Source organism: Propithecus coquereli, unplaced genomic scaffold (genome assembly GCF_000956105.1).
Source record: "Propithecus coquereli isolate 6110/MARCELLA unplaced genomic scaffold, Pcoq_1.0 Scaffold156, whole genome shotgun sequence".
Lineage (NCBI taxonomy): Eukaryota > Metazoa > Chordata > Mammalia > Primates > Indriidae > Propithecus > Propithecus coquereli.
The window spans coordinates 7,009,702-7,022,360 of NW_012140080.1; the positions used below are offsets into that span (position 1 = coordinate 7,009,702).

At 53.0% G+C, this 12,659-nt stretch overlaps 1 protein-coding gene across 1 annotated transcript in view; it reads left to right on the forward strand.

Annotated features, from left to right (window-relative positions):
- Nucleotides 1-11,888, forward strand: part of FAM188B (family with sequence similarity 188, member B) — a 110,624-nt gene extending 98,736 nt beyond the window's left edge. Inside the window, exons 16-18 of the mRNA XM_012640718.1 lie at nucleotides 3,332-3,512; nucleotides 4,032-4,104; nucleotides 11,442-11,888. Of these exons, the coding sequence (XP_012496172.1) occupies nucleotides 3,332-3,512; nucleotides 4,032-4,104; nucleotides 11,442-11,490 (303 nt within the window). The 3' untranslated portion in view covers nucleotides 11,491-11,888. The remainder of the gene's footprint in view (nucleotides 1-3,331; nucleotides 3,513-4,031; nucleotides 4,105-11,441) is intronic.
- The last annotated feature ends 771 nt before the right edge of the window (nucleotides 11,889-12,659 follow it).

A 12,659-nucleotide genomic window follows, 5' to 3' on the forward strand; every position in this document is an offset into this window, starting at 1 on the left:
ATATGGTCTATCTTAGAGAATGTCCCATGAGCTAATGAGAAAAATATATATTCAGTGATTTTTGGGTTCAGAATGTTCTGTAAATGTCAGTCAGGCTGACTTGTTCTAGAGTTCTGTTTAAGTCTTTTTTTATTTTATGTTTGGAGGATTTGTCCTGTTCTGTCAGAGGGGTGTTAAAATCCCTGGCTATTACAGTGTTGCTGTTTATCATTTTGTTTAGATCAAGCAGGATTTGCTTTATGAATCTGGGTGCATCTGAGTTAGGTGCATAAATATTTAGAATTGTTATGTCTTCTTGTTGCATTGTACCTTTCACCATTATATAGTGACCATCTTTGTCTTTCATTACTTTTGTTGGTGTAAAGACTAAGTTATCTGAAACCAGAACTGCTAGGCCAGCTTTCTTTTGGCTTCCATTTGCATGAAATATTGTTTTCCATCCCTTTACCTTGAGTCTGAAGGCATCCTTGTAGGTTAGATGTGTTTCCTGAAGACAGCAGATACTTGGCTTGTGTATATTTATCCATTCTACCAGCCTATGTCTCTTTAGTGGGCAGTTCAAGCCATTCACATTTATTGGAAGAATTGATAAATGGGGCAGATTTCTCTTCGTCCTGTTGAGTTGAACTTTGTTGCTTTGTTTTCTTTCTTGAGCCATTGTGGTATCTAGCCTTTAACCTTTAGCTTTAGAATCATTTTACATTGCTGGGTGTTTATTGTGCCGATCTGTATGTAATACTGTTCTGAGTACTTCCTGGAGGGCCAGTCTTGTCTTGATGAATTCCCTCAATCTTTGCTTGGCTGAAAAGGTCTTTATTTCTTCTTCGTATAGGAAACTTAGTTTTGCAGGGTACAAGATTCTAGGCTGGGCATTATTCTCTTTGAGAAGAGTAAGAATGGGGCCCCAGTCTCTTTTGGCTTATAAGGTCTCAGTTAGTCTGATGGGTTCTCCTTTGTAGGTTACCTGCTTCTTTCGCCTTACAACTTGTAGGAGGGCCTCTTTTGTGGTTATTTTGGCCAGTCTGATGACTATGTGATGTGGTGTCTTCCTGTTTGCAATGAATCTCCCAGGAATTCTTTGAGCTTCTTATACCTGGATATCTAGATTTTTAGCAAGGCCTGGGAAATTTTCCTCCATTATATCCTCAAATATTTTTTCCAACCCTTGTGTATTTTCTTCTTCACCCTCTGGCATACCTGACCCTTTTAAATTAGCGTTTCTAATCTTGTGGTCCACGGATGTCTTTAGGTTATTCATAACCTCCCCAGAAGATTAAGAATCACCATAAAAGGTAATCTCTAATGGTGCTGCATGTTCAGCTACCAGGAGAAAGCCTCAGACTGTGCTGGAGGAAATGTGTGCCCCCTTATCCCTACCTCACACCTTGCTCCCAGCCTTTGGTTACACAAGAATTCAAAGGAAGTGAATTTCACCTCCGGAAAATGTCACCCACTTGGAAAGGGCTCCTGAATGAGAAAGCTCATTTATAAGCTCTCTGGGCAGCTATTTTGCCCTTAATCTTTTGACTATTATTTATGTATGGCAAGTTGCCCTTTTGTTCCTCTGATGGAAAATTCATGGTGGCTGACTGTGCAAAGGCCTGCTCCCTGGTTGGCTTCGGGGCTCTTTCCCTGCCGTGAATGAGCACTAGATCCTGGCTTCAGGGTTCCCTGTTCCAGGCAATGCCCTCAACAGAAAAGCCTCTGTCTGGCATGGAATGGAAGCCAAGTGTGCAATGGGGTTGGTTTAGGCACACCCAGCCACGTCCTTTAAGACATCTAATTCCCCCACACCCCACCAAGAAGCGAGCTATGCAATCTGCTTTCATGTCATGCAGGGCTGGGGTGAGGCCCTGGTGGTGAGAGGGAGGGGCGCTTCAACAATAAAAAAGGGTTGAGCAAGTTGTAAAGATCATCCTCCTGCCCTCTAGAGGAGGTGGCTTTCCATGGGCAGGCATTTCACTGGGGACGTGATTCAGGATCTTTTGAGTAACAGCCCCGCTGTCCAAGACACCTCTAGCCCAGAGTCAGCTTCCGGGCGGGAGCTGCCTGACTACACTTCTGTGACGGCCCTCGAGAAAGTATGCCCTTCTCCCCACTGGAAAAATAATTCCCATTCTTTCTTTAATCCACAGGCTCTGGCTGTAAATACCTGAGCATGCAAACATCTCCCTGGGGCTGGTGGGGATTAGGCCAGAATCAGCCTGGCCCATGGCATGTACATAGCCAAATAACCCATGGCCCAGGGTGGGGAGAACCATGCCCGAGGGAGTCACAGGGGACAGGGAGGGTGCGTAGAGGGCCAGGCATTCAGGGCTTGGTCACTCTCCCCATTGCAGGCAAGACACTAGCAATGTGCTGAGGGCCCTGATGTTTATTCCAAGGTGCCTGTCTTCCCCAAATACCTTTGTACCATGAAATTTGCCTGCTGGAAACTTCTCAGGGACTCCCTCATCAGAAAGTTCACACGCCTTACCCTGGTATGTCCTCAGCCTTATCCTCCCCTGCAGCCTTCCTAAATGCCACTCTGTACTCTGAACTTCTGTGGCCATTCATTCATGGCATCCTCTACAGACTGCTCACTAGATCTTTCCCTCCTGGCTCCCTATGGCTCCAGTCCTACCTGTCTTCATGGTGTGGATCTAGCTTAAGTCCTGCTTCATCCACAAGGACCTGGGCTCGTGGCTATAAGTAAGGGTAGTCTGGAGCGAAAGAGGCAGGGGAAGGCGTCATGGTGAGACAGTGATGTCCTGTTGGTCTAGGTGGGCAGGCACTTCATAATGTGCCCCCTGGGAGCTGCAAGGAAGAAGTTATCCCCGTTCCTTGATTGGGTGAGCTGGGAGATGCAGGCTCTCCAAGGGGAGGCAAGCTCTAGACTGGTGGGCAGAGCATACAAAGGCATGGTTGACAAGCTGAATTAGTTTGAGGGGCGTGGGAAGAATTGGTTAGGAGGTCATTGCTGTGATCCAGGTTGGGGGTGGTGAGTAAACCTGAGGAGAGGTCTGAGAGGCTAGGGGTTGAGTAGCTTTTAGATGCAGAATGGGCAGCACTGGGAACCCCTAGGTGTAGGGGCTGAAGGGGAGGGGTGATGCCAGGTCTCAGGTCTGTGTGGCAGAGACTCCGCAAGCAGCAGCAGGCAGGGGTGGCAGTACAGGTGTGGCTCTGGGAAACAGGCCTGTGGTCTGGGTAGCACGGGGGCTCCCAGCGTCAGACGCAGACGTGATCCTCAACAAGCCTTCTCTGAGGTCAGCCCTGCCTCAGGTTGGACAGAAAATGCCCTGACTTCTTTCCTGGGGATGGCACGTTGCATCGGGCCTCTCCCTCCATCCAGGTCGGCTGCTTCCTGAAGACGCCAAGGTTTCCCATCTGGGTGGTGTGCAGCGAGAGCCACTTCACCGTTCTGTTCAGCCTGCAGCAGGAGCTCCTGTGTGACTGGAGGACTGAGAGGCTCTTCGACCTGTACTACTATGACGGCCTGGCCAACCAGCAGGAACAGATCCGGCTGACTGTCGGTGCGGCACCTGCCCACCGTTCCCCAGGCGTCCTCAGGGAAACCAGCCTTAACATGCCCCCTCGGGACAGTCAGGGAACAATGCAGACTTGAGTGTCAGGACTTGGGGATCAGAGAGCGAATGTTAGCAAGGACCTCCTACAGCAGGGGGCCAGAGCTGGGCCTTGAGCAGTGAATGGCATCAGGTGTAAGGTGAGGTTGAGACTGCATGGTAAAGAGCCCCGAATACGATGCTGACAAGTTTGGATTTATTCTTCAGGCAATAGGGAGCCATGAAAAGATGAGATCAGATGTGTTTTTAGAAAGAATGTTGTGGTAGCTGAAGCAGGCACTGGAGGCGAGGGACCAGTGAGTTGTCCAGGTGAGACCAATACCAGGCATGAGGGCGGATCCAGTGGAAATGGAGAGGAGAGGACAGGTACTAGAAGGGTTGGGCCTCAGGAGTTAGGGTTGTCCATGTTGACCTCAGGGTGAGTGCAGGGCCCTAGTTGATGTGCATCTGCCTCTCTCTCCTCTCCAGACACCACCCAGACCATCCCTGAGGACAGAGACAATGACCTTGTCCCACCCCTCGAGCTCTGCATCAGAACCAAGTGAGTCCGGCCCCTCTCTCGCTTTGAACCTCACAGTGAATGGCTGGGGGGTGCAGTGGTTGGAGTGATCAGGGCTGCAGAAAGGAGGATGGGTTCCTGGACTGTCCTGAGAGGGGCGTGGTTAGTTGAGACGCCCACAGATTGAAAAGATGCAGTGCTGGGGGCTTGTGCGTAAGTAGGTTTCTCTGTCTGCGGTCACTGGGGCCCATGTGCAGGAGTGTGTACTCTGCGGGGGTGACATGTCTTCAGACAGCATCTGAGGATGTCCCAATGGTGGGGGGTGAGTGGGTGTCTGTTGGGCCCCTCCTCCCTCAAGGACACACGGTAAGTGCCATTAGGTCAGAAGGAGCAGGATGGGAAGGTGCGAAGGCCTGGCCCAGCCACGGTGTGGAGGGAGGTGGCCGCCTGGGGGCAGGTGGGAGGAGCAGCCTCGACCACTCTGAACACTGAGCAGAGGTGCCGGTAGCCTCAGAGGCAGGCGGGGGCTTTGACACCTCTGACCCAGCCCCTCTGTAAGGGGACGCTGAGGCGCAGGACAGCGGAGGGAGTGCTCAGTCCACAGGGCTCACTTCCCCGTGAGTGCTCTGAGCAGGCCCAGGCTGGGGCAGCACTGCGGAGGGCTGGTGGGGCTGTAGCTGTCAGGAATGCCTGGCACGCTCCATCAGGCCCTTCATGAAGCCTTGGGGTCACGACATGGGTCGGCGTGCAGCGGAAGGAGATGCCAGGAGGGAGGAGACCTGGACCCTAGGGCCTTCTGGAGACGCAGTGGCACTTGCAGCCCTTATGACTGTAGGTTCTGGGGACTGGCTGCCTGGTTTGAACCCAGGCTCTGCCACTTTCTAGTGTGAGCCACTGGTCTTCACCTATCTGTAAATCACTTTGTCATCTATAAAACAAGGATAAGGGCAATCCCTAGCTCACCAGTTTTTGTGATGAGTGCCTAGGACATTACCACGTGCCCCTCAGTGTTAGCTCTCATTATTGTCTCGACCTCTCATGATTGGCTGTGACCTCAGGCAGAATCTCCATGTCCTTGTGTGGGACATGGTTGGGGTTGAGGTGGGGAGATACGGACGATGGCTGAGGTCCTGTAGCGCTGACTGCCTGAGATCCAGGTGGCACACTTGGAGCTTAGGGTTGCTGCCCACCTGCAGGCAGGCAAGCCTGTGAGTGGAGTTGCAGAGAGAGAACTCCCTGTGCATAGTGGAAACACCAGGAAGGGGAAGCGGGAGGGGATGCTGGGACATCCTTGTCATGCCCCACCCATCCGTCCACCTGCCTGCCCCTGGGCCAGGGATGAAGCGTTCCTGCGGGGTCATGTGCCGGTATTTCTTTCGTCGGGAGGATTAAGGGCACATGCAGGTCACTTTCCTTTCATGTACAAAGGGCCACTCATTCAAAGTGATGAGAGAAGAACAGCAATGGGGAAAGAGGCGACACTGGCCTTGGCACTTGTGCAGGACAGCGTGGGAGGCCACAGGGCATGCTTCCTGCAGGTGGACCTGCCAAGCAGGGCTCTGAGTGCACCCTGGGCGCAGCCTCTGCTTGCCTCCGGAGCCCTGGGACCCTTGTTGAAGGCCTCCCAGGGAGTGGCCCACCACCCTGAAACCTCTCCACGTCCCCTTCTGCAGTAACTCCTCTTGCCCCCAAAACCATTTGACTGCATGACTCACCAAGAGCCTCCCAGCGTGGGCCCAGGATTGGACTTCTTGGGCTCAGTCCCAACAGGCTGTCATTTGAGAATGACTCAGGGCTCTGGCCTGTCCCCGAGGCAGCCCCTGGCCCAGAGCTGGCCTGCCATGGAGTGACAATGCAAGTGCAGGCATGGGCCTGAAGCTCCTCTTCCTCTTCTGTTGGCTGCCCCGTTCCCGGACTTCCCTCCCTTGCCCCATGGCCGTGTGCCAGCAGGTGACAGTGAGGAGATGTGGGGAAGTGCGGAGGCTTCATGTGTCAGGGAGTGGGCTCTCGGCCTCTCCTCAAGCAGTGCTCCCCGATGCTTGCTACAGTCGGAAAATAATCACATTTGCACAGCACATAGGGCTAGAGACAGCTGGCCTGGAGACTCCAGTCATCTCAGACCCCACCCAGCTCCCCAATGGCTGAGGGGAACCCGTATCTGTTTGTGCCCCACTCATCAGAAAGGCTTGCTCCAGAGCAGTGGTCCTCAAGCTTTAGGAGCTTCAGAATCACCTGGAGAACGTGTGAAAACATGGATTGCTGGGCCCCACTCCCAGCGTTTCTGGTTCAGGAAGGAGCCTGAGAATTCGCATTTCTAAGGAGTTCCAGGTGCTGCTGATGTGTGGTCCCCTCTGGGACCACAGTTTGGGAACCGCTGTTCTAGCGACTGGTGAGGGCCGTGCCTGCACCTGCTCTGACCTGGCTGCCTTGTGAGAGTGAGGTCTCGAGTGAGGCGCTGTCCCTCCAGTGTCTGGCCTGCGGTAAAGCACTAGGCCAAGGTGCTTTCCTCTCGACTCCCCTGCACCTCCCGTGAGTGTTCCTAAGGCCAGCTGCGTGTTCTGCTCCCCCTGTAATTGCCCTGTCATGGTGTGTCCATCTGGGCAGTTAACACGTGAGGCTTTTCCCAGCATTATTCCTGGAAAAGCTAAGTGGGTGAGTGAAGAGTGGTAACACTGGGCCTCCCCACGGCCCCTCACATAACATGCTGCTGTAACGGGAAACAGCGGGCCGGCCTCCTGGAATCCTATTCCAAGGGGTTGGATTACAAAGGCTTTGCATTTGTTTTCATCCCAGATTCTCAAACAGTTCAAAGGGAGAAACTTGGGAAAGTGGCCTCCAAGGTCAGTGAGGACCTGCTGGAGGTGGGTCCTGCCCCTTGGGGGGTAGGTGCTGCTGTCTGTAGGAAGAACCTGCCTTGTCAGGAAGGGGTATGCATGGAGCCATGGCCTGAGCTCAGGTCCTTTACAAGGCTGGGGTCAGGCCCCAAGTCCCGAATGAGATGCAGCTATGCGCCTTGGCCGTCTCATCCATCCTGCTGGATGGGCAGGCAGCAGGCAGACCGACCTGGTGGGCAGGTGGGGTTTCCCTCCTATTACATCAGCCCTCCTCGGACCCCTGGGCTGGACTCCATGGAAGAAACAGCTGGATAGGACTTGGTTCTTGCTCTGTGAGAGTTCACAGTCAACTAGAAGTTCAGAATGAACGCTGTTCTAATCCAGGGAAGGAGGCACTGCCCACCCTTAAACCCAGCTGTTGCCCTGCAAGAAGCCCAGACTCACACCTGACCCAGCACAGGACACACCACATACCTAGCTGTCTGGCAGCTCACTTGGATGCACACAATAGCCCTTAGACACCATCTGATGTAGCCCCTTCTTCTACAGATGGAGAGATGGGGGTCCCCAGAATGGAGTTCTGCGTCCTGGCCATGCCTTGAGTCATTGAACAGCTCAGGGACTGGAGCTTAGGCCCTTGTTGTCCTGACCTAGTGGAAGGTCACTGAGCGGGCACTGTGACTTCTTGTCACCTGGCTTTGTTGCCACAGTGACATTGCACAAGTCCAGACTGCCGGTTTTGCCTTTGGAGAAGAGCATCCTAATTTGAACCATCCCTAGGTCCCCGTGCTGTCTCTCCCCTTCGGTGTGACACACGTCTCGGCTTCAGAGAGTCTCCTGTTACCTTTGCATGTGTCAGGCAGGAATGTGGGGTCTGTCCCCACCCCCCGCTCTTCTCTAACCACCGCAGCAAGAACCAACTCATTTATGGGCATTTTCAATCAAGACACATGCAGTGACCTCTCTCATGCTTCCAGCCTAGCTAGAGTGGGAGAAAATGAAACAGTTGTCAACCGTCCAGAGAAAAGAGGAAAGAACTCATAACCGGGGCCTGAGGCACAGATGTTTCTGTTTGGAGGCCCAGACAAGAAATTGAAAATGTAATTCCAGCTGGGAAAGGTGCCTCTGAGGGTCTGGGGCAGAGCACCCACCTCCCTCAGCTGTCCCCCCACCCGCCTGAGGTGCCTCCTGCTCAGCTTTTGTGCTGACACCTCACCTAGACCCTGTTCCCTGGGTGCCCCCACTGCCCCGACTGTCCCCCCAGCCCTTCTCTTCAGATGCCCAGCTGCCCACACACACCTACCCTGCACTGGCTCTGCAGTCGTCACACTGTGTGAGCTCCAGAAGGTCTGGCTCTGCTGCGGGGCTCAGTTTCCCTCTCTGTTGATTGGGTATAACAATCCCTGAGCTGTTGTGAGGTTGAGAGAAGAGCTGCGGAAACTCTTCCTTTGAGGACCAGAAAGGGTTCTGCGTGTGTTGGGGGAGGAGAAAGAATCAGGTGGTGGCAAGTTGGGTGAGAGCTTGGGAGGAGGCAGAAAGGAGAGGGCAAGAGGCAGGGACGGTGGGTCCTGGGCAGGACTTTGTGAAGTATGAGTGGAGACCAAGGTCTCTGCTGGGTGCCTGGGGGTGGGGAGGAGCAGCTGGCGTGGAGGGGCGTGGTCATGCAGCAGCACCTCTCACCCCCACGCTTCAGGCATGAGTGAGACCCACTCGGCCCTGAAGCCTGGCCTGGGTGCTGAGGGGCACGGCAGGTGGCCTGACAGTCAGAAGGCTTCTGCAAGGAGGAGTCGGGGAACTGATCCTGAAGGATGGCGGGCAGGGGAGGGCACAGCACGTGGTAAGGCCCACAGGTGAGGGCTAGCCCAGGCGGCTCACCCTAGAGCCACTCCTCGTTCGGAATAGCTGCAGCACAGGAACAGAAACTTGCATACAGGCCATTTGTCTGGAAATTCAAAGTGAGCAAGCGGAGTCCCTGGATATGTTTCTACCAGTTAGGAGCTTTGAAACCAGGCCTGCCCTCTTCTCCTTGCTGACACAGGCTCTTTTCCCCCATGCAGTACACCAGTCTCGTCAGCACTGAAAACCTGTTGAGGCAGGTATCTGCTCCTCTGTTGCAGCGATTGCCCCCATCATTTTTGGCCATGATTTGCCACTCCATGGTACCGAGCTGACTTGAGCTCCAGGGACCACGGCATTTTCACAGATTAGGTGGTTCCCAGCAGGGGGCGATTTTGCATCCCTGGGTTATTTGGCAATGTCTGGGGGGCATTTTTAGTTGTCACGGCCAGGGGGAGAGTGCTAAACATCCTACTATGCACAGAACAGCCCCCACAAGAAAGAACTTCCCAGCCCCAAATGCCCAAGGTGTGGAGGGGAGAAACCCTGCTCTAAGCTGTCATGCTGGCAGCTGCCTCCTGAATTAGTGAGGCCAGGGCTTCGATGCTGCCGCTCCTGCCACACTCAGAAGCAGTTCCATTTCATTCCTTCCCTCTCTCTGCCTGTCCCTAGTTGTTGATTGCCTATGCAGAGCTCTTCTTTCTTGTCCTTGTAATTGACTCCGACTTTCAGAACCATTCCAACTGGGGAACGATTCATTCCCTATAAAAGCATAACATCCGTAATATCTTAGCTCTTTCCATTTTTAAAATGTTTCTGCTTTGATTTTCTTTCATAATTGTGAACTGCTTCTCTCTGGTGCTTCCAGTACTCCCCCTGCATTTGCACCTGGTGGCTGGGATGTGGAGGGTTGATTAGGTCTGTAAAAAGCCTCAAAACCAAACACAAACCCAGCAGCCTGACAGCGAGGTGTGATGCGGATGTTGCGGCAGATGAGCGTGACTCACCCAGCACTGAAGCATTTGCCAGGATCCCGTTCTGCCAGGATCTGAGAGTTTTTGCAAACTGGGAGCTCATAGGAGGAACTTGAGTCAGAGTGGGGAAGGGAAAGGGTTGGAGGGTTGGAGAGGGATGGAGCGAAGGGCCCTGGGGACCAGGCTGAGGGCGGGAATGTCCCTCTCCTTCCTGCCTCCCTTCTGCCATCCTCTGGACATCTAGATACAAGATGTGTTCCTAGTGTCCAAGACTTCAGTGCTTACCTACAAATCTTAATAGTACAATAAAAGCTTGTTAATGACATACTGCAAAACTGCAAGATGATGAGCAGAGAAGGAAAATCTCAAATAGTGTGGTAGAATCAATTAAACCCTCGTTGCGTTGCTGCAGATTGTTAAAGTACCATTAATCCAGTAGATGCAACAGATCAGCCCAGCCCCTAGGACCTGGGGCTCAGCACACTCCTTCCCAGCACGTCTTACCTCCAGAACCTGCTCAGCTGTGGGAGTCAGAGCAGTGGCCGTTTTCCCTGCTGGTTGGACTTTTCGTTATCTGAAACTAATATGGGTCCATTAACAGAAATCTCTTGGTCCTTCCAAGCATTCTGTGGGGAAATACAACCGTGTTACTTTGAGAGAACCTGTTCATGCCCTTCTTACTGCAGTTCCAATCTCAGGATACTGGACTTTCTGACGCAGGTGTACAATTAAAGAGAGAAAAGCTTCTTTTTTTCCCTTCTGTGTGACGGTTAGGATTTTGACCTTAGTCCTGAAAAAAAACTTTAGGTTTGGAAAACAAGATGTCTGCTCTGTACCCAAACCCCACACTTTGGAAACATTGACAAACCCTAGTCTCAAACGCTGCTCTAGTGCTGCTGTTGAGATACGCAACATCTGTTTCCTAGTTCATATATAGTCTTAGGACATATGCATGTGTACTGTATACCTCATGCCAGATTTGGCATAAATACTGCATCTGCTATAAATGTGATTCCTCTGAGTTGTTTTTACAAAATTAGTGCCATGTATTAAAATCAAGTGTTAGGAAATTTCATAGTCTCACTACAATAGCTTTTATTTTGCAACTGAACTATCATTAAATTGTATCTAACCTTGGACTGCAATTTAATTATTCTCAGTGCTTCTTAAGGTAAAGTAATTTTTTAAAAAATCTGTGTTAACTGCGGTGCTCACAGCCCATCAGCATTCCCAAGGCTCCCAGAGGAAAGCCCAGAATCCTCACAAGGCCCTGCCAGCTCCCAGCGCCCCCTGCCCCTCTCTGCCGTCTTTCTGGGCTCCAGCCACTGGCCTCCTCCTGCGCTTTAGACGCTCCAGGATTTCTCCGTATCTAGGTCTGCACGAGTGCCTCTAATGTGTCAACGCCAGGCGCTGCTGGAAAGCCGCTGTGTGTGGATCACTCACATTAGCAGAGTGCCCTGCAGTGCCAGGCGCAAAGTAGGTTGTGGCACAAAGGAGTGAATCATTTGCCGCTTCTGTCTTCTGTGGTGCTTCCCAGGGTCCTGGGTATTTTTGTGTTTCATAAGGGACTGGCGTGTGGGCTTGTGTGTGAGTGTGGAGGGGCGACGTGGGCAGCGTGGAACCTGAAATGCTCAAAGCCTCCAAGACAAAAGCCTCAGTAAGTAGGCACAAGGGATGGGCCCCTATCTGGGCACCTAAAGCTCTAACTCTCTTTCTCTTGTCCCTCTGCCCCTAGGTGGAAGAGGGCGTTGGTGAACTGGAACGGCTCAGACCCCATCCTGTGACCTCAAATGTGGGTAAGCCCTGTGGCTCCACTGCTCATCACTGGGGGTGACAGCTGGACCCCAAGCCTCAGGGGCAAGTCTCTGAGAAGAGCGTCGCCCCCTTCTGGGCCAGCAGTGCTGCAGAAGCGTGCAGAGCCTCCCTGCCCCTTCCACGAAGGGCCCACCCGGGACCATGATGAGGGGCCCAGTGTGCTGCTGTGTCCCCTCCCAAAGACGGAGCCGTGACTGCCGAGGACTGGAAGCAGGCCTCCGGGGTCTCTGCTGCCTTTTATCTGCATCCCTCCCTCGCTCCCCTCTGGGTCATCCCTTCAACAAGGCCTCTGACGTGGTTCCCCCGGGGACCTTGGGTACTCACTGTTTCTGGTAATTGACTTTCTATAAAACAAGAGTCACATCCATGCTGATGGCCGAGACTTATTTGTTCTCTCGCTCCAAAGGGAATGCAAGATCCGTGCTGATCACAGCTGGGGTGGACACTATGATGGGTGGAGGGGCCCTCCCGAGCTCAGGAGACCCTCAGGCTAAGATGTCTCCTAACCGATCTCTGTGGGCCAGTGACACCCTCTGGTCCAGTGCTGTCCCTGTCTGGGTTTCCTGCTCTATCCTGTCTCTCACTGGATCAGCACAGGTCTGAGGCACCAGATACATCAGCTGTGCTGTCCAGGAGCAGCTCCGGGCCGCAGGGAGCCCATCTCAGGGCAGACCTGGATCCCTTTGAGGCCCTATGAGGATGGAGGTAGACCTGGAGGGCAGGGTGGGCCTGGCCAGGTGGAAGTGGGGCAAAGAGCCTTCCAGGGAAGGGCCTCTTGGCCAGGGTGGGGGTGGCGGGCAATAGGCTAGGGATGAACAGAGGGACCAGAGGTGGTTCTCCTGTGTGGCTGTAGGGGACATGTGGGGAGAGAACTGACTGAAAATATGGGTGGGCAGAGCCTGTGGAGCCCCTCACATTCCAGGGCAAAGATGGGGTAGGTTGGAATGGGAAAAATGCCATAATCACATAATCACTTGTGGGGAAAAATCGTAGTCTGAGCCTCATTCACTCCATTCATTTTCTATCCTACTGGTTTCAAAAAGGAACATGAGAAAATGTAGAAATGCATTGGGAGGCTGGTAAAGAAAGAGAGAGAGAGAGAGAGTGAGTTGTGTCAAGACCTAAGTGAAGGACTCCT